This window comes from Panthera leo, chromosome D1 (assembly GCF_018350215.1).
Source record: "Panthera leo isolate Ple1 chromosome D1, P.leo_Ple1_pat1.1, whole genome shotgun sequence".
Taxonomy (NCBI): Eukaryota; Metazoa; Chordata; class Mammalia; order Carnivora; family Felidae; genus Panthera; species Panthera leo.
Genome location: NC_056688.1, coordinates 61,270,793 through 61,293,930, shown reverse-complemented (window position 1 = coordinate 61,293,930; position 23,138 = coordinate 61,270,793). Strand labels below are relative to the sequence as shown.

At 39.1% G+C, this 23,138-nt stretch overlaps 1 protein-coding gene across 1 annotated transcript; it reads left to right on the top strand.

Moving 5' to 3' along the window:
• The first annotated feature begins 7,770 nt into the window (after positions 1 to 7,770).
• On the top strand, positions 7,771 to 8,736 carry LOC122200272 (olfactory receptor 52Z1-like). The gene has a single exon (XM_042905765.1). It carries the CDS (start codon positions 7,777 to 7,779, stop codon positions 8,734 to 8,736), a length of 960 nt encoding a protein of 319 aa, XP_042761699.1. The 5' UTR covers positions 7,771 to 7,776.
• Positions 8,737 to 23,138: the final 14,402 nt, after the last annotated feature.

Genomic DNA, 23,138 nt, shown 5'->3' with positions numbered 1-23,138 from the left:
AATTCACTGTGATTAACTCCTTCAACCTTCCGTCTTAGTAGCAATCTCTCAAAATTAACTATAACATTTAAAAATCCAGACTGTCGGGGTGCTTGGGTGTCTCAGTCGGTTAAGCATCCGACTTTGGCTCAGGTCACGACCTCACAGTCTGTGAGTTGGAGCCCCGTATCCAGCTCTGTGCTGACAGCTCAGAGCCTGGAGCCCATTTCAGATTCTGTGTCTCCCTCTCTCTCTGCCCCTCCCCTATTCATACTCTGTCTCTCTCTGTCTCAAAAATAAAATAAATAAAAATAAATAATAAATAATAAAAATAAAAAAAATTAAAAAATGCAATTCTTCAGTTTTGTATATTTGTTTTGTTTAATTTGTCTGCATTTTATGGTTTTCATATCATTATACCCCATGACAACTATTATTCGGTCGGTTTTGGGATGCTACCGCCTAATAAGAGGAATAAACATAAAGATCAAAATAGTGAAAATATATTGTTACCTTTCCTCTTTTATTTTTTATTTCCTGGTTGAATTTCTTCTCTATGGATTCTTCTCCAGAAGAATTCATAAATATGCATCTATCACTGAAATTAAATGCAGCCAAACTCTTTGTTTTAGAATGTGCAGGTACTCAAAGAAAACAAGGTGTTCATGTGGCTTTTTAGTCACCAAAAGGTTTTTTTTTGAGGAGGTGTATTTTAAGCATATTGTACTAAAACAAACAAAAAACAAACATGTTTACAAAAAGGTAATTTGTAAATTAAACAACAATATGAGAAATAAAAGAAAAAAACAATGAAACTCCCAGAAGATAGATATAAGAAACCAGAACAAAAGGACACATGTTAACTCTGGGGGCTGTGATTAAAAACTATACAGGGTCAATCCAAGAACACCAACATATCACTAAACAGGAGTTCTAGAAATCAGGGAAGATAAAACTATAGGTGGACTGTAGTAGACTAGGAACATATTAGAAAATTATACAAGACTATTCCAAAAATTAAAGGACACAAATCCAAATTGGGAGTATCCACCGTGTACCCAGGGAAAAAACAACACAATTTCATAGTAAGTTAAGAAAATGAAAAGCCTATGGCTACAGACAGGCAGAAAGTATTTGCAAAATACATGTTTAACAAAGGACATATATCCAGAATATACAAAGAACTTTTAAATCTCAACAATAAGGAAATAAACAAGTCGCTTAAAAAGTAGGCAAAAATCTGAAAACATATTTCACCCCAAAAAGACATAACAAATAGCATTAAGCATGTTTTAAGATGCTCAATATCATTTGTCATTAAGGAATTGCAAAGTGAAACAATGGGATACCATACACACCTATTAGAATGGGTAAAACCTGAAATACTGACAAAACCAAATGCTGGTGAGGATATAGAATAATAGGGACTCTCGTTCATTGCTGGTGAAAATACAAAATAGTACAGCCACTTTGGAAGAGAATTTTGCATTTCTCACCGAACAAAACATAGTCTTACCATGTGGTTGGCCTTGCACTCCTAGATATGGTACCAAATGGGTTAAAAACTTATGTCTACACAGAGACACGCACATAAATGTTTAGAGCAGGTTTCTTTTTAATTGCCAAAAATTGGAGGCAACTAAGATGAAGGGAAAAACAGACTGTGGCACCTCTTTAAAATGTAATGTGAGTATTTGATTAAAAAAGAGAGAGAGCTAGGGGTGCCCGAGAGGCTCAGTGGGCTGAGCATCTGACTTCGGCCTAGGTCATGATCTTGCCATTTGTGGGTTCGAGCCCCACGCCGGGCTCAGCGCTACAGCTTGGAGCCTGGAGCCTGCTTCGAATTCCATGTCTCCCTCTCTCTCTCTGCCCCGCTCCTGCTCACATCTGTCTCTCTCTGTCTCTAAAGCAATTAAACGTTAAAAAAAATTTAAAAAGAAAAGAGCTATCAAGCTATGAAAAGACATGGAAGAGCCTTTAATGCACAGTTTTGAGTGAAAGAAGCCATCCAGAGAAGGTTACATCTGTATATGATTCCAACTATATGACTTTCTGGAAAAGGCAAAACTATACAAATTAGAAATAGCATAAAGATTAGTGTAGCCAGGAGTGTAGGAAGACAGAGGGAGAGTTGAATGGGTGGAGCACAGGGAATTGTAGAGTAGTGAAAGTGATCTGTATGATACTGTGATGGAGGGTATATGACATGATGTACAGGTATCCCCCACTTTCTGAAAGTTCACTTTATGCCCCTTAGCTCTTCGGAAAGACCTACATCAGTACCTGTTGTCACTACTTGAAAGAACTCTGAAGAGTATTTTCACTTTTACAAAAAAAGCGAAACAAACGTTCAGTGTGTGTTTTGCATTGAGCCATAACAGAGGGAGCGAGAGGAGGCCAGCCTTCCTGGGGACCCACACTCAACATCACAACATCAACCCCCCAAGTTCTGAACCGTGTCTCTGAGCATCTGTGCTTTATCAGGATTAATTTTGTGCATCTGTTAGCAAGACATGTCTAAAGGTGCCAGAAAACCTTAACAGAGGTTATTTTGGGGGACTGGAAATGCTAAAACAATTTTTCAAATGAATTAATGGTAATTGCTTCTTTGTTTTATGCCATTTAGGCTCAGGAATAGTTCCATAGGAAAGTTCTATTTTTGGATAGATCTGTGCTTATCAGAACCACAGAACTGTAACAGAGAAAGTGAATCTTGATGTAAACTGTGGGCTTTGGTTAATAGTAATGCATCAATATTGGCTCAATTGTTTACAAATCAGACACGCAATCGTTAAGTTTTTATATAAAATGGGAGTAGTAAAAAGGACACACTAGTAGCTTCAAAAGGGAAACAAATAAGTTAGTAAACAAAGAGCTGATACCTATTGGATTGGAAAACAGAATGGCCTTGCTGATTTCCACAGTAACACAGGATCTAGAAGATAGCATAAAATCCCTGTGAAATGTTGAGGAAAGCTACTGGGATCCTGACGATAACAGTAGACACTTGTATCTCAGTATGTTTACACATTCCTTGCCCTCCCTCGATCGAAAAGAGCAGAAGAAGAGCCAACCCATATTTTCACAGATAGGGAAAAAAACAATCTCCTACTTTCTGAGCCAGCCCCAAGCCACACCACAAAAGACTGTCTAGGGAGAGAGGGTTGGGGGACAGTAGCCTACTGTTAGCGAAAACACTGAAAATACCACAAACCCCGACACAAATGCCAAAAAAGAGAGTCCACCCTGTCATGGAAAGTAGTGAGAACAGGGTGAGGCCTTTTGAGTCAGACATTCCTCAAATGGGGAATTAATAGGAGTATTTGCAAGTGCATGGAAATAGGCTTCAAAATACTCTTGAGCAAGTGTTGATTTTGTGGGAGGAAAAACCATGACAGAAATGGTTGTCAGTTAAAACAGACGAAAAACTAGTAACGAACTTACTCTGAAAGAACCCCCTCACTCTCCTGTATACAACTGTTATCAATATTCCTGGAAAACAGGAAGCATTTCCAGTGAAGAGCTTCTGTCGAAAATAGAAAATAAAAATAAAAATAAAAATGTTTCTGGTGATAAATGCTCTGTCTCCCCTGCAAGAACACCCACACAACATACACAGACACACTCACACACCGGTGTGTCCTAGAGAAACTACATTATATTGCTTTTATCTGAAGTCATTCTCTCTATGAATAATTGGTAGATATGGGAATGAAATAAGAAAATAAAGACAGTAGAGAAATAGACAAGAAATAGATCATATGATATAAGAATCGTTTAAAGTTGGGGTGCCTGGGTGGCTCAGTTGGTTAAGCTGCCGACTCTTGATTTCATCTCAGGTCACGATCTTGCGATTAGTGGGTTCAAGCCCCACATCAGGTTCCATGCTGATAGCACAGAGTCTGCTTAGGATTCTCTCCCTCTCTCCCTCTTTCTCTGGCCCTCCCCCGTTCATGCTTGCTCTCTCTCAAAAATAAATAAACTTAAAAAAAATTAAATTTAACAAATTGTTTGCAGTCAGGACCAAAAGAAAATTATGAAATCATTTCAAAATGTTTGCTATGTTATAATTGTTATCTCTTCTGTGACAAACCATCCCCAAACTTAGTGTCTCCAAACAACAATGACTTATTGTTTCTCACAATTCTGTGGGTCAACAATCCACGTAAGGCTTGACCGTATGGTTCTGTTTCCATAAGGAGTGGGCTGTGGTACCTCAATAGGCAGCATTCAACTAAGAATTCAGCTTCAGCTGAGTTGAAAAGTCCACGGACTTCAGTCCCATGCCTGGTGCCTTTGGGCTCATCTCCACAGTCACCCTCTCACCATGGGGATAGCTTCTTCATACTATTAGTATGATTTCAGTGGAGTTCTATTCCTAATATGGGTGCCTGGCTTTGAATAAAAAACAAGGTAGAAGTTGCCAGACTTCATATTACATTGGCTCAGACAGCCGAGAACATCACCATCATTCCTGCTACATTATGTGGTCACAAGAACTGTCATCCCAGGTTCAAGGGGAGGAGGATTGGGCTCCACCACAGAAGATAGCAGCAGCACACACAGAGAGATAGAGAAGGGCATGATTGTAGTCAGCTTCTCAGATTACCTTCCACAGTGTGCAGAAGGGAAAAGCGAACCTATTGTAATAGGAATGGAGAAAGAATAATAACCAAGAGAGACAAAACTCATATGAGGGTCCGTGATAGATACAGAAAAGACAAAAAAGGTTTACTACATATATGAAAGGATTCTCCAAATTTTTTTAAAAGCAAAATCACACAATAAAAGAAATGTGAAATTAAGATTATGATTGTAATTAGAACCTTAGCCCTACCCCCCAGACAATCCCAATGCATTTAAAGAAAAGTTACCCGGACAGAGAAAGTTTAAAAAGAAAAAGGAAAAGGAAAAGAGAGGCACCTGGGTGGCTCAGTCAGTTAAGGGTGGCTCAGTCAGTTAAGCGTTCGACTCATCATCAGGTCATGATCCCAGGTGGTAAGATCAAGACTCATGTCAGGCTCCATGCTGAGCACTGAGCACTGAATAGGGATTCTTTCTCTCCCTTTTCCTATGTCCCTCGTCCACTCTCTTTGTCTCTGAAAGAACAAGGAGGAGGAGGAGGAGGAGGAGGAGGAGGAGGAGGAGGAGGAGGAGGAGGAGGAGGAGGAGGGGGAGGAGGAAAGGGAGAAATAAAGAAGAGCAGCTCAGGCTGAGAAAATAAAAATCCACATAAAAATCCAAATAAAACTCTCTATGGTAGCTAATGGCATTTCTGGACCCTTCTGATGCGAATTCTACCACGTGACCAATGGAAGAGAGAGAAAACCAAGGAGCCTTAAAATTTCAAGGTAAGTAAGGTGACAGAATCTAGTCTTAGGTACCCTCTCAAAAGCATACAATCCTTCCACATGTGGCATTCACAGTCTACATTTGCAGATGCCTCCATGGGAACAAGATAGTATTGCACTAGCAGGAATCTCTGCCACGCAAAGGAGATCTGGGTACTCAATGCAAGTGTGTGCTAACTTGGATGTCCCAGAGTGCTGGACCAAGGAAACCCTGCACATGCTGTAGAGGGAGAGAAAGTGGGCGTGTTTCTCCCAGGAGCCAACACTGGGCCATCTCCTTCCACCAGTGTGTAAAGTTCAGTCCTCTGGGGACTGAAGGTCTAGGGCCTGAGAGATGCCTAGAGGAGGTATAAATAGCTCCACATTTGCTGTTTGTCTTCTGAACATCATCTTGCTTTTATTTTTCCCTCTCAACCAGTTAAATACCTTCAGGATCCAAGAAAGTATAGGTAAGTAAGCTGAGTTTTGCTCAGCAAAGACATGTAGAAAAAGGCACCTGGAAACACAGGAAAAAGAAAGAAAGAAAGAAATCTTAGGGAACTCCAGAGGCAGCTCCGTCTTCCTAGCACCTGATCATCTTGTATTTCTCTCAGCCTTGCCCTATGAGGCATTAGGCATTGGATATGGCTGTAATGGGACTCGTGGACAATTGTAGTATCTCTTTGTGCTCTTTTCCTAAATGGGCCATCTGCAGCGGGCACAAATGGGCATTTTTCCTTTTAGAATATGTTACACAATGGTTCTTTTTCTTTGAAATGTGGCCCTGAATGCTGTGCATAGATGCAATGAATTTGGAGTCAAGTTCCAGTAGTAAAAGCAAGGCTTCGTAACTAAACAAGTCTAGTAGTTAAAGACAATGCATATATATATGTATGTATGTAAATACATGCACGCATTTCCCCCTAAAATTTGCTGACTATTCATTATACATCAGGTGCTGGGCTAAACACAGATTAAAAAACTGAACCTCAGAGATTTCAACTCCCTTCCCTATATAACAAAGACGTTACACTGAACATGAGGCTAGAATAGAACCCCATTTCTTTTTGTTAATGTTTGTTTGTATTTGAGAGACAGACAGAGTGAAAGCAGGGGAGGGGCAGAGAGAGAGGGAGATACAGAATCCAAAGTAGGCTCCAGGCTCTGAGCCTGAGCTGTCAGCACAGAGTCTGACCCAGGGTTCCAAGGGCTCCAAGTTACAGACCATGAGATCATGACTTGAGCTGAGGTCTGACGCTTAACCAACTGAGCCACCCAAGTGCTCCTAAAACTCCATTTCTAAGCCAAGTTCACCATGCTGAACCGTCTGCACCTGTAAGACAGAAATGATAGATTGGGGGTGAAAATTACCAATTCACATTTGTGTCTAGCATACGAAAGTAAGTCTTGGCCTTTATGGATACTCTAAATTAGCTCAATCTCTGTCTAGCGGATCCGAAGCTTAAAGTCCAAAAATTTGAACTTGTTCAGTGTAATAATTATTTTAATCTTAATGATGGTAATTTTGTAAATTCCCTAATCTCATCTGTTGCTGAGTTAAAAATGTATCTGACTTATGTGGCAACCACCCTAACATACTGACCCACATTTGTAATTGATGTTTACTTTTAGGTGTTTTACAACTGGAAACCAAGCTTCCCATGAAGTAGTTTTTAGTGGTAATACAGTCAGAATAGGATGTTGCCATCACTTAAATATAATTCTACGGGCCCCAGACGTACTCAATCCCTATTAACCACACTGCCTCTATGCATATATTCACGATTCAGTCAGAATCTGCCATAAGTAATATTATAAAAAATGCTTCCTGGAGGTCCAGAGTTATAAGTTGGGGAGCTGCAGTGATAATGCTATATCACAACAAAAAGGAACACAATAAAATAGATCACTCACTGGTGTCCCAAAAGATCACTGGGGAATTTGAAGAAAATCTGTAAAATTTGTCTTATGTCCCTTCTACCTCTGTTTCTGTTTCCTCCGTCATTTAGACTCTCTACTCCCCCATCTCGGATATCCTAATGAAGCCGAACTCACTAAACATCCCCTCCCCCTAACTGCACTTCACTCACAGAAGCTGAAAGTCTGTGGAATATTTTGCATGTGTTGGAATAACAACAGTATCCATGTTGAGGATCATTGTAAAGGTCTTTTCAACAGGCTACTGTGAAGATTTAATAAGGTGATATTTATAAAGTGCTATGGCACATATTAAGCACTTATTAATGTGAAGCATTTTTGTCCCAAGATACAACTTAATTCTTCCATGGAAAGAGTCAGAGTGCAATGTTAGGCGCATTAATACATCTCACTATCTTTTCACAGAGAAGAAAATATTGTGAAACAATCTAATCAGACGTCATTCAACCTAAAGTGGTGCTGCTCCTCAATCTTCAGTCAGCCCTGTGGTCTTTAATCCAGATACTAGGTCTGGAATATACTGCCCCAGATGGCCCCTTTCTCTTACAATCACACCCATCCCCAGGATATGTGGTATGTCCTGACTGGAATCCCAGGACTGGAAGATTCTCATACCTGGATCTCCATCCCTATCTGTTCTATGTACATTTTGGCTGTCATAGGCAACATCTTCTTGATCTTCCTGATTGTAACTGAGCGCCGTCTCCATGAGCCTGTGTATGTCTTCCTTTCCATGCTGGCCTTATCAGATGTCCTGCTCTCCACAGCCACAGCCCCCAAGATGCTGGCCATCTTCTGGTTCCATTCCACGGATATATCCTTTGGGAGTTGTGTATCTCAGATGTTCTTCATCCATTTCCTCTTTGTGGCAGAATCTGCTATTCTCCTGGCCATGGCATTTGACCGCTATGTGGCCATCTGTCACCCACTGAGATATACCACAATCTTAACCTCCTCAGCCACTGGGAAAATTGGCATCGCAGCTGTTGTCAGGAGCTTTATCATCTGCTTTCCATTCATCTTCCTGGTACACCGACTTACGTACTGTGGGAGAAACATCATTCCCCATTCCTACTGTGAGCACATGGGCATTGCCACATTGGCATGTGACAATATCAGTGTCAACATCATTTATGGCCTGACTGTGGCCCTACTGTCTACAGGACTAGACATTGTGTTCATCATTATGTCCTATGCGATGATCCTTTGCACAGTGTTTCAGATACCTTCCTGGTCTGCTAGATTCAAGGCCCTCAACACATGTGGTTCCCACATCTGTGTCATACTTATGTTCTATGCCCCAGCATTCTTTTCCTTTTTTGCCCATCGTTTTGGGGGTAAAACCGTCCCTCAGCACATCCACATCCTGGTAGCCAACCTCTATGTGGTAGTGCCCCCTATGCTAAACCCCATCATTTACGGGGTGAAGACCAAACAGATTCAAGACCGAGTAATTTTGCTTTGCTCCCCCATCAGCACACATTGTTAAAATGAAGAATAATGCGAAACGCTGGCTATTTCTGAATAAACCCCCCTGCCCCACTTCTCTCTCTTTCTTCTCTCTCTCTTTCTCTCTCTCTCTCTCTCTCTCTCTCACATACACACACACACACACACACACACACACATACACACACACTGAATGAGCAATGGGAATAAAGAGAATCCATAAGTAACTCTCAATAAACCAGAAGGATAATAAATGCCAAAGTTTCCAATGTATTTTCCTAAAGCACATAAAATTTTTGAGAAAAATAAATGAATGATATTCTCAATTCTCCTAGATATCCTATTATCTTGCAATTTAACTTATTCTTAAGCATACATAAGATAACGTAAGAAACACATATGTTAGGGTTAAACCCAGATGGAATTGTCTTGGGTAGATCTGGGAAGTGAAAATAGTGACTCACTGAGTGTTTGTATAGACAGTTGAAATTCTGCTGAAATATAAAACACTCCCACCACAGTCAGTAAATACTTGGGCCAAGAACATAAAGCCACAATAAACAATAAACAATAATTATTTCTATCTGTACCTGTCACGGCAATTAAAATGTGAGTTCTAAAGGGATATTTTCTGAATCTCTGATACAAAGTCTATGTATAGAAAAGGCACACCGTATAGGTTTATTGAATGAACAGATAATACTGAATGAAAACAAGTAATAAGTGAAATCAACCCACCTCAGACCACTTTTGTTCCCTACATAGTGATGACCTTGGGGCCAAATCATTAATGAAGCATCCTGGTGTCAACAGACTTCACCAAGGGAGGGACTAACAGATGAAAAATACCATACCCAGGTCCAAAATTAAAAGGCAGTGGAAGACTAAATACAATGTTTGCACATATTTGTATTTAAAAAGGTTCTATTCACACCAAATATTATTTTATAGAAGCTTGTCTCCAGATTGTACCGTAATTTCTTCATTCAAGATAGTATTTTTACAACCTCTCCTTCAGCAGGCCTTAGCACATGCTCTGAGAATGTGCAATCTGACCTTATATACCCTTGAAGATAGACAAACAATGAACTTTCAAGCATTACCTTGAACATGTGCAACCTTTTCCGGGTTAGCCTCTTTTCTTTGTTTTTCTATTATGTATATATGATGTGTGTTTGTATACACTACACACATTAATATATGTACAATGTTATATACACATTATAAAAACACACATATATACACATGCATGTTCATGATATATATATGATATATACGTATATATACATCTATATATATGATATATATGTATATATACATATATATCATATATATATATAATATCAGATATATATATAAAACAATCAATGTGGGAAATGAACGTGTGTTGCCTTGACCCTTGGAATCCTGGACAACTACTTTGGTTTGAAATATATGTTATATTCACTTGAATTTGAGCAAGGAAATCTATTTTAAGAGTTAAAAAAAACCCTTTGATATGAGAAATCCTGGTTTGCCAGTCCCACACTAACTGTATAAAATTGTCCTGTTATGTAACTATCGGTTCTTGACCAATAAAATGGAATTATTTTAGTACCTTCCTTACTGGCTTGACAATTAAATGAAATATGTCATATGATGTATTTGGAATTTAATAAAAGCAAATTTTATTTTGATGGTGTTGGTAACTTTTATGAACAGAAACATCAAAGAACTGATCTCACCAAACTCAACATAGCCCTGCTAACAATAATTCATAGAAAAATGGTTGGAATGGGTCATCATCATAGATATGGAAGTCACATAAAATGTTGCTAAAAGTTGTAGCAAATAGGATTCTGGTTCAGAAGTAAATTCTCCAAGGATTTAAGGGGAGTCAGAGAGGAAATAGAGTACAGAATGATAACAAAATATATTTAATGAGTGGTGTAAGTGAGCCTTCAAGGAGAAAACTTTTTAAGGGGGTGCCTGGGTGGCTCAGGTGATGAAGCATCTGACTTCGGCTCAGGTCATGATCTCATGGTTTGAGGTTTGAGCCTTGTGTCGGGCTCTGTGCTGACAGCTAGGAGGCTGGAGCCTGCTTCAGATTGTGTCTCCCTCTCTCACTGCTCCTCCCCCACTCAGGCGCTCTCTCTCTCTCTCTCTCTCTCTCTCTCTCTCTCTCTCTTTCTCTGTCTCTCTCTCTCTCAAAAATAGATAAACATTAAAAAATAATAAAAACAAGAAGAGTTTTTTAAGCTTGAGTTTTGGCAGTGAGGAACTAAGAAAATACCAATTTCCCACCCAGAATGTATGAAATATGACAGGAATAAACAATGATTGAGTCGTCAGCCTTAATTGTAGAGAAGCTTTCAGGGTGAGGGCTCAGGGATTGGTAGATGCTGATGGAGTCAGGATATCACTGTGTGTGCTGAGCTGCTAGAAGCACAATCACTGAGTCGTTGCCCTGGAAATTTTGAAGGGGATGCTCCGTATCCTACCATTCTACCATCTTCTTGACCACAGAGTCCCCCGCTGGGTCACAGTGAGTAAAAAAAACGGTATACCATGCACGATAGAAACGGAGAGCCCTGGAGGGGCTTAGAGAAAACTGACCTACTCTTCCAGGTACAATTAAAAAAGAAAAAGAAGAAGTGGAAGAAAAAAAGCACTAAGAGATTGCTAAAGTGAGAACCGTGTTTCATGAGAGGAAGACGCCGGGTCATTTAATATCAGACTCTGAGACCCAGCGAGTTAAAGAATACATTACCTGGGTAGCTGAGCAGTAGCAGATATAGAGATACTACGGAGTCAGAACAAATCTTCCTCTGATGGTTTCTGCTCTGCCCTAAGTGGTCTCAGACATGGTGAAACGCTGTGACATGAAGCATAGGGTATTAGGAAAATGTATCCAAAAGTGGGAAGAGGCTAAAGACACTAGTTGGCCATGTCAAAACTGTTGCAGAATATCGTGTTATAATTGGGGTTTTAGCTAATATAAGTTAAGGAAGAATTAGAAGTGGGGAAAGAAGAAGACAAATCCTAGGTTTTGTGTCTTAATTTATTTTTCCTTATTTCTGTATTTAATTATTTTCCTAGTCTTTGTAAAGCCAACAGAGTTCCACAAGAATGGCATACTAATCCATATTTACTTATCCTGGATTGTGTGCTTGAAATGTGTTGAGGGGTAGACCTTGGGTAGTCTCATCACAAAAGAGAAAAAACATAGGAAAATGGTACAGGTGTGAAGTGATGGATATGTTGATTGGCTTCGTTTTAGTGAGTTTTTCATAATGTATACATATATTGGGTCATCAGTTACACACATCCGTTATAAGCAATTTCTGATTGTCAATTATACTTCAGTAAACCTGGGGCAGGGGTGGGGGAGAAGACATTAGTGTCTTATTGTGACTAGAATGATTAGAAAAATGAAGTGGAAAATGACATCATTTAAAATTGTAAACAAAACTGTACATGTGTCTGAAATACATGTAGGAAATATTTATTGCATATTATTCATTGTAATGATAATATGGCATCCACAATGATCTACAAATTCCCCATAATCCCAATAAATGCTAATATATTTTATCATTTCCATGCTGATATTTTTTTCAAATTTTTATTATGGCAAAATATCTGTACCATAAAGTTTGTGATAATAATGATTTTTAAGTGTACGATTCAGAGCAATTAATCATATTTGCAATGTTGTGTTCCTATTGCCACCAGTTGCAAAATCTTTCATCACCCAAAACAGAAACCCTATGCCTCTGAGCAGTAATTCCCCACTCCCTTGCTAACCTCTAACCTACTTTATATTTCTATGAATTTGTTTACTTGTAGAGGTGGAATCATATAATATTTATGTTTTTTGTCTGGCTTATTTCGCTGAATATAAGTTTTTCAAAGGTCATGCATGTTGTAGCATGTTTTTATCCTTCATTCCTTTATACTGATGAATAATGTTCCCGATATATATATATATATATGTGTATATATATACATATATATATATATACATATATATATATATATATATATATATACACATATATATATACATACACATACACCCACAATCTGTGTGTGTGTTTGTGTGTGTGTGTGTGTGTGTGTGTGTGTGCGTGTGTATACATCGTTTTGTACATTCATCTATGGATGTGCAGTTTGGTTGCTTCCACCAATTGCCTACTGTAAATAATGCTGCAATGAACATCCATGTACAAGTATGTCTTTGAATACCTGTTTTTTGGGGGCGGTACATACTCAGGAGTGGAATTACTGCATTACATGTAATTCTGTGCCTGAGTTTTTAAGAAACTGCCAAACTGTTTTCCACAGAATGTGCACCATTTTTCATTTCCTCTGGCAATGTATGATGGTTCCAATGTTCCCTATTTTGTCAAAACTTGTTAGTGTTTTAATTTTTTAACTGTGTTTTACATTTCCTTATTTATTTTTGAGAGACAGAGAGAGACAGAGCACAAGCGGGGGATGGGCAGAGAGAGAAGGAGACACAGAATCCAAAGCAGGCTCCAGGCTCCAAGCCAACAGCACAGAGCCTGACCTGGGGCTGGAACTCACAAACCGCGAGATCATAATCTGAGCCGAACTCGGACGCTCAACCAACCGAGCCACCCAGGCACCCCTAGCTTTTAAATTTTTAAAAAAATTATACACATTTTAGTAGATGTGAAGTGGTGTCTTATTGTGGTTTTGATTTTTATTTCATGTGCTATTGGCATTTGCATATTTTCTTTAGAGGATTAATTATTTATCCTTTGCCTATTTTTAAATTCGGTTGTTTATCTTTTTGGTTTTGAGTTGTTTGAGTTCTCTGTATATTATGGGTATTAATCCCTTATTAGTTATATAATTTGCAAATTTCGTTTTGTAGCTTATCATTTCACTTTTTGTTAATGTCATTTGATAATGTTGAAATTTTAATTTTGATGAAGTCCATTTATCTGTTTTTTATTTTTATCCTCAGGCTTGGGTGTGGCATTTGAGAATCTATTGTTCAATCCAAGGTCATGAAAATGTACCTCTATGTTTTTTCCCAAGAATTTTATGATTGTAACTTTTATATTTGTGTCATTGCTCTATTTTTATGCATTCTGAGTTGTAGTGTTTATGTAAAAGAAAAACATAGAAAGTAGTCAGAAAAATTAAAAAAATTACTTGACCAATTAGATACGAACTTATGTATTATAAAATCAGATACTTGCAGCACTGTGACTCTGACAAAATAGGCATTGGATCCAAAAGCAGGATACAGAATCAAGATATAGATCTACATTTACATAAAGATTTAAAATGAGACCTATAGTTGCTCAAAATAGTTGAGGAAACTCCAGGCTATCCATTAACACATGTGTTAAAAGTGGTTTCTACATTTGTGAATAACTAAATGAAATCCTTAATCACCCAAGTCCCCAAAACAAATTCCAGATGGAGTTAAACTTCTCTCCTTTCTCCTTGCTCTTTCTGTCAACTCTATTAAAATCTCTGTCCCATTTTCACTCACCAACTCTATCTCAAGCCTGATCTTGAATTCCACCTCTGGCTCCTAACCTTAACACCCAAGGCTCTGCTACTGATGAGTAGAATTTTAGTGTTCATGCACTTGTTCCCAGATAAAGAACCTTCGCCTTAAACTCCATCCTCGCCATCATATTCAGCCTGTGAGACCCTATTGGCTTTGGTGTTGCTCTCAGCTTTGGCCCCGGGTTCCAGCAGGAGACACTTACCCTCCTACAAAATATAGAGAAGGTTTCACCATCATCCATGGAGAGTAGGGGGAGAAAGAGTGAACTGGTAAGTTAAATAAGGGATTGGAAAATTCTAAAAACTGGGAGAAACTACCCTCCTTTTCTAAGAGACTTAATTGTTTCTTTTATTTCCTGTGTTGAGTATTTACTGTTCCAAATATAATGGTAAACAATTTACATACATTATCTTATGTAAGTATTATTTGTTTATGTCAAATACTTGGATCTCAGATAACTTAAGTGGTTCTCCCAAGGTCACAAGTCATTAAGTGTTAGAACCATGAACTCTCTTTATCACTGTGCTACATTACTTTTGCTACTTCCATCACTCTTGCACAAACTGCAGAAAGTTACCAGATCCTTCCGTCTTCCATTTCCACAGGAAGCTGTCATTTCTATGCTTATTATCACCACCTTCACTGCCATAAATGACCCTGTGGAGATTTCTCTCAATGCCTTTTTTTTTGGCATGTGGCCCATGTAGAAACACTCTGCCCTGCATCTAAACACATTTCTCTCCCACACAGTGTGCTTTACATGTGTCCTTGTTTCAGAAATACGTTTTCCATCTCTTTTGTAAGGAAATATCTTAAATATGACTATCAAGAGCGTGACATTTGACATACAATAACTGACCAGAGATTGATATTCTCCAGTCCCCATGTGTTTCCATGTATCTTCAAATGAAGTCTCGCCATGACATTTTCGACTGTTCCACTGAGTGCACACCTGCAACCTTCAGCCTTGTTGGCACTCCAGGGAAGAGGCAGAGCACATCTGGATATCTATCCCTTTCTGCCTGGTGTACATCATCATTCTCCTAGGAAATGGCACCATTCTTTCCATCATCCGGATTGACCCTGCTTTGCACCAACCCATGTATCTCTTTCTGGCCATGCTGGCCGTTGTTGAACTTGGTGTCTCTACGAAGTGTAGTACTTATGTTCCCACTGCTCTTCCCCCTGACAGGTCTGCTTTTCTGGGGCTACAACACCCTCACACACTCTTACTGTCTCCATTCAGATCTAATCAAATTGCCCTGTGGAGACATCCGCCCCAATAGCATCCTGGGTCTGTTTGTCATTACCTCCACATTTGGGCTGGACTCCTTGTTCCTTGTTCCTTAGATGTTGATTCTTCATAGGGTACTGGGAATAGCTTCTGGGCCTAGGAAGTGGAGGGCACTCAACACGTGTGTCACACGTCTGTGGTGTTCTTGTGTACTATGTGCCCATGATCAGCTTCTCCTTGCTGCATCCTTTTGGGTGGCGATTAGCTCCACTCCTCCAATCTGTCATGGCCAATGCCTACATGCTCTTCCCACCTGTGGTCAGTCGGATCGTCCATAGTATTACACCCAGGAAATTTGCAATAGCATTGTCCGTACACTGACTAGAAACTGGGATGAGGTCTAATCAAGACAGATAATACGCTAAGAACATAGGAACTTACATCAGGTCTTATTGGCTGGATATGAGCCCTGCAATTGGAAAAATTCCATAGTTTATTATTGCTTATGAATAAGCTACAAGATTTAGTAGATGGAGAAAGTAAAGTAGTCTCACCTTTCTCCCTGAAAATAGAGAATGTCATTACTTTGATGTAAGGTTTTAGAAGGAGGCATGGGCCATGAGATTTTTCCTGGTGAGGACAACATTTAACTATTCAATCCTTAAATACTTGATTCCTTTGTTTTTATTCCCTGAGGGATAGGCAGTTTGGGTCCTGGGGATGTTTTTGTTTCCAAGTACATGCAACTTAGGGATACATATTTGTGAGTGGAAAAGAATCAGGGCACAAAAGAGTGTGTGTTATTATTATAAAGGGTGTATTACGACAGTGGTTCCTTCTGATGGATGTAGAGGTGACCGAATGACTGGGGAACCACATGAGAACATTTGCCAGAAGATGGAAATGCCATATGTATGTTAGGATTGTAAGCTACATGGTTGTATTCATTTGTCAAATTGGTACAGCTAAGATTTGCACACTTCCATGAATGTCAATTTTACTTCTAACCCTCTAAATAATAATAATGATGACGATAATATTAATAACAATAATTATTGGGGTAGATACTGGTGTGAGTATGGAAGATAAAAGAATGGTATAATGTTGATAATTATTGAACCCGGTGACAGGTAGATGGAATCTCATTACAATGCTTGTTTTGTGCCTGTTTAAAGTTTTTGTAATTAAACAATTTGGAAACATACTAATTGTGCTGATACTAAATATTCATTGAGTGTGTGCCCTGAAGAAGAGACACCTTTCAACTGGTACCTTACGAAGCGATTCACACAGGTGAAAATAATTTAGTACACAGAACAAATATTTGTAGTCAAAACTATTTGACTTTAAGAAACCATTTTGTTTTTAATTAGCTAATGGGTAGAAAAACCGTGACCTGAAAACAGTGCTTTCAGCAGGAAATGACTAAAATATGTAAGCCTCTACTTTTGTCATAGCTCTGGTAGACACCAATCTTCCGGTAGTAGACATTAGGAGACCTGCTTTTGATCAACAGGAAGGGAGGGAGGGAAGGAACTATTTGAGATAAACTTCCTAGACAGGTCTGCAGACTCACCTTTTTTCCTACATGGTTGTGACTTTCCACAAACTAGAATGAATATTCTTATAAACTAGAGCCTTGAAGAATTACTGAGTATCAAGGTCTTTGTCTTAGAACAAGTGATAAGTATGTAAGTTGATGGGTGGCATCATGTATATAATTTTTTCTGCTTTTATATAATTCATTCAATTTATATAGTTTTCTTCCATTTTGTATATATCTGTCTTTGAAAGTGCTCAATTCACTGCAATCACCAAAATGGACAAGGATATTTTTTGGACCCAGTTCTTAATTTTTCCAGATAATTTCAGAAGCCATCCCACAGCAATAATTAGTGGCAATCTCCATGACAATCCTGTTAGCTAGTTAGTATTATGATCCTCATTACATAATTGAAGAAACTCAAAGAACTTATGCAAATTTATTAAAGTCACATAGTGAAAATTGGTACTTGCAAGAAGTAAGTCTGCAATGTGATGCTGGATGATTGAATTAAATATACTTAAGTCCCCCAGGGCACCTGGGTGGCTCATTTCATTAAGCCTCTGACTTCAGCTCAGGTCCTGATCTCCCACTCTGAGTTTAACCCTTAGCTGGCCTTTATGCTGACAGCATGGAGCCTGGAGCCTTCTTTGAGTTCTGTGTCTCTCCCTCTCTCTGCCTCTCCCCTGCTCATGCTTTGTCTGTCTGTCTGTGTCTCTCTCTCAAAAAAAAAAAAAAATTGAAAAAATTTTAAATAGGTATACTTATATCCAAATTCTAGCTATTTTGCTCTTAATATGTATGGGACATTTTTTGTGTTCTGACCTGTTTGAATTCAATTTACTCATTTATAAATGGGGGATAAAATACAGTTTAGTTTTGATGCTTTGAAGATTAAAGGCAATGATCTAAATAAAGCAACTACACTGTTCATGGTAGAATTTTCTCAATAACTGCTTAGATTTTATTAGTCATTCCTTTCCCATGAAATCTGATAGAAATGTGTGAAATCACCCCACTAATTTCATGCTGCCTGCTAGTAGCTCTGTATACGGATTTTAAGTTCAAAAACATCACTCAAGTTTTTCCCCAAAATACTGATTCGTATTCATGATGAAGAATAATACATCAATCTTGCAATCCAGGTTTTTAGCAGAGTAATATCAATTACATCAATTTCCTGTCCATCCTTTATTTTAAGAAAGCTACAGTAATTAAGAGACTCATATTGCCAAAATCACTGCTAAAGCATGTGGAATACAGAGCTAAGAAATTAAGGTCTACATATAGGGTCAATTGAGATCATAAATAATATCATGGTTGTTCAACAGAGAAAGAAGTCTTCTCTACAAATAATGCTGATATCCATATCCAGACAAAATCAACCTTTTTACTATACAACAGTTAACTTGAAATGGAATATAAATCTAAATGAAATATCTAAAATTATTAAATTGCTAGAAGACACCAGAACGTTTAAAAAAACGTTAATGGTTATTTATTTTGAGAGTGAGAGTGAGAGTGAGAAAGCTAGAGCTAGGGGGAGAGAAAGAGTGGGGGAGGGGCAGGGAGAGGGAGACACAGACTCTAAAGCAGGCTCCAGGCTCTGAGCTGTCAAGACAGAGCCCGACTCAGGGCTCGAACCCAGGAACTGGATCATGACCTGAACTGAAGACGGACACTTAACAGACTGAGCCAACCAGGCACCCCCAACCAGAACATTTTCAAATGATGAACCTTTAAAGATGATTCATTAGCCTACCCCCCACAGCCCTCACAATTTTAGGAAAAAGGAAAGAAAATCTATCGAAGTAAAGTCAGTAGAAGAGAGGAAGAAAAAGGAAACAAAACTATAAAATAGTCTAAGTTTTCTCGGTGACTTAAACAATGAGCTATTGTTAGCCAACATGTAACAGTCTGATCTCTGAATCAATTGCATTCCACATGACGCAAGGCCATGGTATCAGTCTCCTTTACAGATGGAATTGTGGAAAGAGCATGCAAGGCCCCCTTGCCCTTTGACCTCTACCTATTATTCTCCCTGAAATCCATTATGAATGTCTTCCTCCATCATACTGAAGGCATTCTTCCTAAACTTGCCAGCACCTCAACATTACGTCAATTACCTCCTAAGGTTAGCAACATACAAGAAAGGTCTGGAAAACAGGTAAATCATATCAAGGAGAAAGGGACAATGTATATAAGTTTGTCTGTTTTTTTTTAGAACTCATCATTTGTTCTCATGATTAAAGATATGCTAATTCTTCTCCCCACATTTCTAAAAATTTGAAAGCATATATCATATCTTCTTTTTATTTGCATCAAGTTCAGAATGGCATGATTGCCTCAAATCTATGAGGCATAAAACACCTGCAATGTGAAGGAAGAGTGCAAGAAAAGCAGAAGAAATGTATGAAAAGGAGGGATGGAGAAAAGTTCAGTCCAATGTGCAACAACTGATTCAAGGCTCAGTATGGAAGGATTTAGAAATGTCCAACATAACTGGTCATTCTGAGAAAATCACTGAATTTACAAAAATAGCTTCAATAAAATAAAAATCTGAGGAAGGAGACTGCAAGAGAATTAGAGTGAAATATGTGATAGAAAGCCCTGGTGGATACAGATTTTTCTTTCCAGGAGTGCCTAAGTGAAAGATGGGTCAAAAGGATACTTATAGAATTCATGGCATAGAAACATGCCTACATTTAAAGGTTCTTTAGATCTTTTTCCAAAGGAGGACAGCAGGAAAGGAACTGAACTCTTAAAAAATACAACATGGGTACTTTAATTTCTCTGCATTTACCCCGTGGGAAAGCGAAAAGAGGAGAGCAAGGAGATTCTGCAAGTGTTAGAAATGATTTCAGAGACATGAGATGTGATTGGACCCAAGGGGGCTTAATGATGAGCTGCTGGGCCTCCTGTGGCTTGGGCGACTGGCTAGGAAGTCTCTCAGTCCGTGTTCAGACCTGGTCCTTCTCACATTCACTGGGGAACATTACAAGTGGTGGTCAGGGGCTTTCCTCTACAGTTTGAGTTCAATAAATTTATGCTGCTGCCTCAGCATGATACAAACCTTGCTGGGAGTTTTCATGGAGATGAACCCACCAACATGATCTCAGATAAACTGACAGAACAGGGAGCATGTCTGTTCTGCAGCAACAGAAGAAAACCAAGAAAGGATCTCACAGAGATACTTCCCACGTATTGGCAGATAGCCCAGCAGCAAATGGCTCAGAGTTCATGGCATTGAAGAGGGCTGTTATAGAGGGTGCAGATAGTAAGAAGAGGCATGGCCAGCACGAGATGCAAGTGAATGAGATGGGAATCTCAGGAGGAGAAAGAGTGGATGACAAGTGAGTGCTGAGTGATTGTATTATGAAGACTGACCTTGGTCTTCAAGTGTCTGGTAAGAGCAGAACTGGCTCCCAACAGGAAAGGGCAAGGAAGTCTCACTCTCGCCCAGTTCACCTCATAATGTTTAATTTCCAGCTTTTCCACTGATAACCACTCCATCCCCCCTGCCCTGTACTCATGCAGATCCTCTCCCACCTGCCTTCCCACCGTCTGCACCTGTCAGGTAATGCTCCTATGTCAGCTCCTAACTCTTGAATAGGTCAGACAAGGTGATCATTTCTAAAGGATTTTTATGCTTTGGAAATCAAGGACTTTGCTGACTGACTAGTCTATCCTAAATACATGTCAGGTGATACAGCTTGTCTTCATAAATGGTTCTTCTGACTATGATTCCTCACTAGAGTTTTAGTAGCATAAACCACAGCTATTGCTGAATTACTGGTATATGTGGTGACTTTCGGTGTATGTTTAAATTTTTAAAAATAATGTTTTTAATGTTTAGTTTTGAGAGAGACAGAGGTAGAATGCGAGTGGGTTAAAGGCAGAGAGAGATGGAGAAAGAATCAGAAGCAGGCTCCAGGCTCCAAGCTGTCAGCCCAGAGCTCGACACGGGTTTGAAATCATGAGCTGTGAGATCATGAACTGAGCTGAAGTCAGACGCTCAACCGACTGAGCAACACAGGCACCCCTAAATTTTTTTAATGTTCATTTTATGTATGAGAGAGATATATATATAATGAGCAGATGAGGGGCAGAGAGAGAGAGAGAGAGAGAAAGAGTGAGAGAGAAACAAAGAGAGAGTTCGAAACAGGCTCCAGGCTCCCTGGTGTCAGCACAGATCCCAACACAGGGCTTGAACTCATGAACCACAAAATCATGACCTGAGCCAAAGTCAGTTGCTTTACCTACTGAGCCACCCAGGGGCGCTAACATTCAGTATATGTTTAGATGATCATGAGCTTGCTGACATAATGTAACACTGTTGGAGAGACTAGGAATGAATGAAATAACTAAAAGCTGTTTTATACAGGATAGCAACTATTTTTTTCATAAATGGTTGTTTGTTTGTTTAGAGAAGAGCATGGGAAGGAGCAGAGAGAGAAGGAGAGAGAATGCAGAGCCTGACATGGAGCTCAATCTCATTAACCATGAGATCATGACCTGAGCCAAGATGAAAAGTTGGAAGTGTGGGGCACCTGAGTGGCGCAGTTGCAGTCCCTTAAGCCTCAGACCGTGGCCAAGGTCATGACCTCACAGCTCATGAACTGGAGCCCTGCATGGAGCTCTCTGCTGTGAGTGGATCTTCCCCACCCCCCATCCCCACTCCCCTACTTGCATTCTCTCTCTCCAAATAAATAAACATTAAAAACAACAACAACAACAACACAGAATGGGATACTTAACTGACTGAGCCACCCTTGCACCCAGCAGATATTTTTCTATTGTACAACTTGAGAATTTCATGACTTTAGATATGCAATTCTTAGAAGCAATGATCTTTATCAGAAAAGAACGTTCATACAGGCACTAAGAACCCAAGTTTTGAGGAAATTCAGTCATCAGGGAATTGAAGCAACTAAATTTCCTTAGTTGCTCTACAGCCCTCTCTCCTGCATCATTTCTGGAACCCCAAGGTCTGCCTTCTGTCTTCCATTTCTACTTCTATCTTGGACTTCTCTTAAGGAGACTGTCTTTTCACCCCTTTATTTTTATTCATTCTTTAGGCTTGAGCTCACAATATGAGTGAAGCAATCAAATGGTCTGCATATTATTAAGAATCAATGAGCCTAAACTTGCAAATCTTTTGGTGATAGTAACCCTGAGCACTTTCAACCCCAGAAACTAACCTTTATTCTGGCTAAGTTACCTGTTCACCTATTTCCCCTAGTCAGCAAGAATGAGTCCTCTTGCCTATGCACTGTTTCTCTAGATTTTTTTGCCTTCTAGAGATTCCTCCCTTCTAGTCATTCCGAAGCGTGTATTTCAGAATTTCCATTATTTGAAGTGTACAATTCATGTCAAAGAATTCTGCCATTACTTACATAGGCAAAATAAAATTAAGTTTTACTTATAATGTAAAAATCAGCATGGAACTTTGATTTAGATTAAGATTACATGGATTTGATCATCTTTTCTCAAGCTCTATTTCACATTTTTTTAAAAGGACAGCCAGTCCTACATAAATACATAATACACAGATACAGTTATCTCAATATATTATGTTCCTGGGTGAAGCTATTTCTATCTCACTTCTCTTTCATAGGAAGCCTTTTAAACCAAAATACTGGTTAGAGTCTGATTATGTGATTGTCCAAACTGACGGTTTCTGACTCCGAGAGTTTGGGGGAAAAAATAAAACACTAAGGTCAGCTGAAGTGTGGGATAGGGAGAGATTTATTAAAATCTGATTAAAGTGCAATATCCAAGCAAATAAACAAGTATATTTATTTTATCTGCAGGTCCAGAAGGACATAACAGAAAGATCAGCAATTTATTCCTTTACCATGTGATCTGGGTGGTTCTAATGCAGTTGGCCTGCCTTGTACATAACTTCTAATTGTGGTACACTACTTATGGATGTCCTTCTTGAAAACGGTGATGTGTATCTATGGATCTTTTTCCTTTGATAATATAAATGAGATGAATGAGAAGATCTTAGAGTTCTGCCAAAATCACAGAGACTCACTATGATGACTTTGAATTAAAACAGGAGAGGAAGAGAAGAGTGGCCCTGACTGAGAACCTTCTTTCATTTTCATCTGGAGGCCGGAGGACATT

What these genes read in the sequence shown, in the direction of transcription:
- LOC122200272 (XM_042905765.1), top strand. Translation starts at nt 7,777, where the DNA reads ATGGCCCCTTTCTCTTACAATCACACCCATCCCCAGGATATGTGGTAT.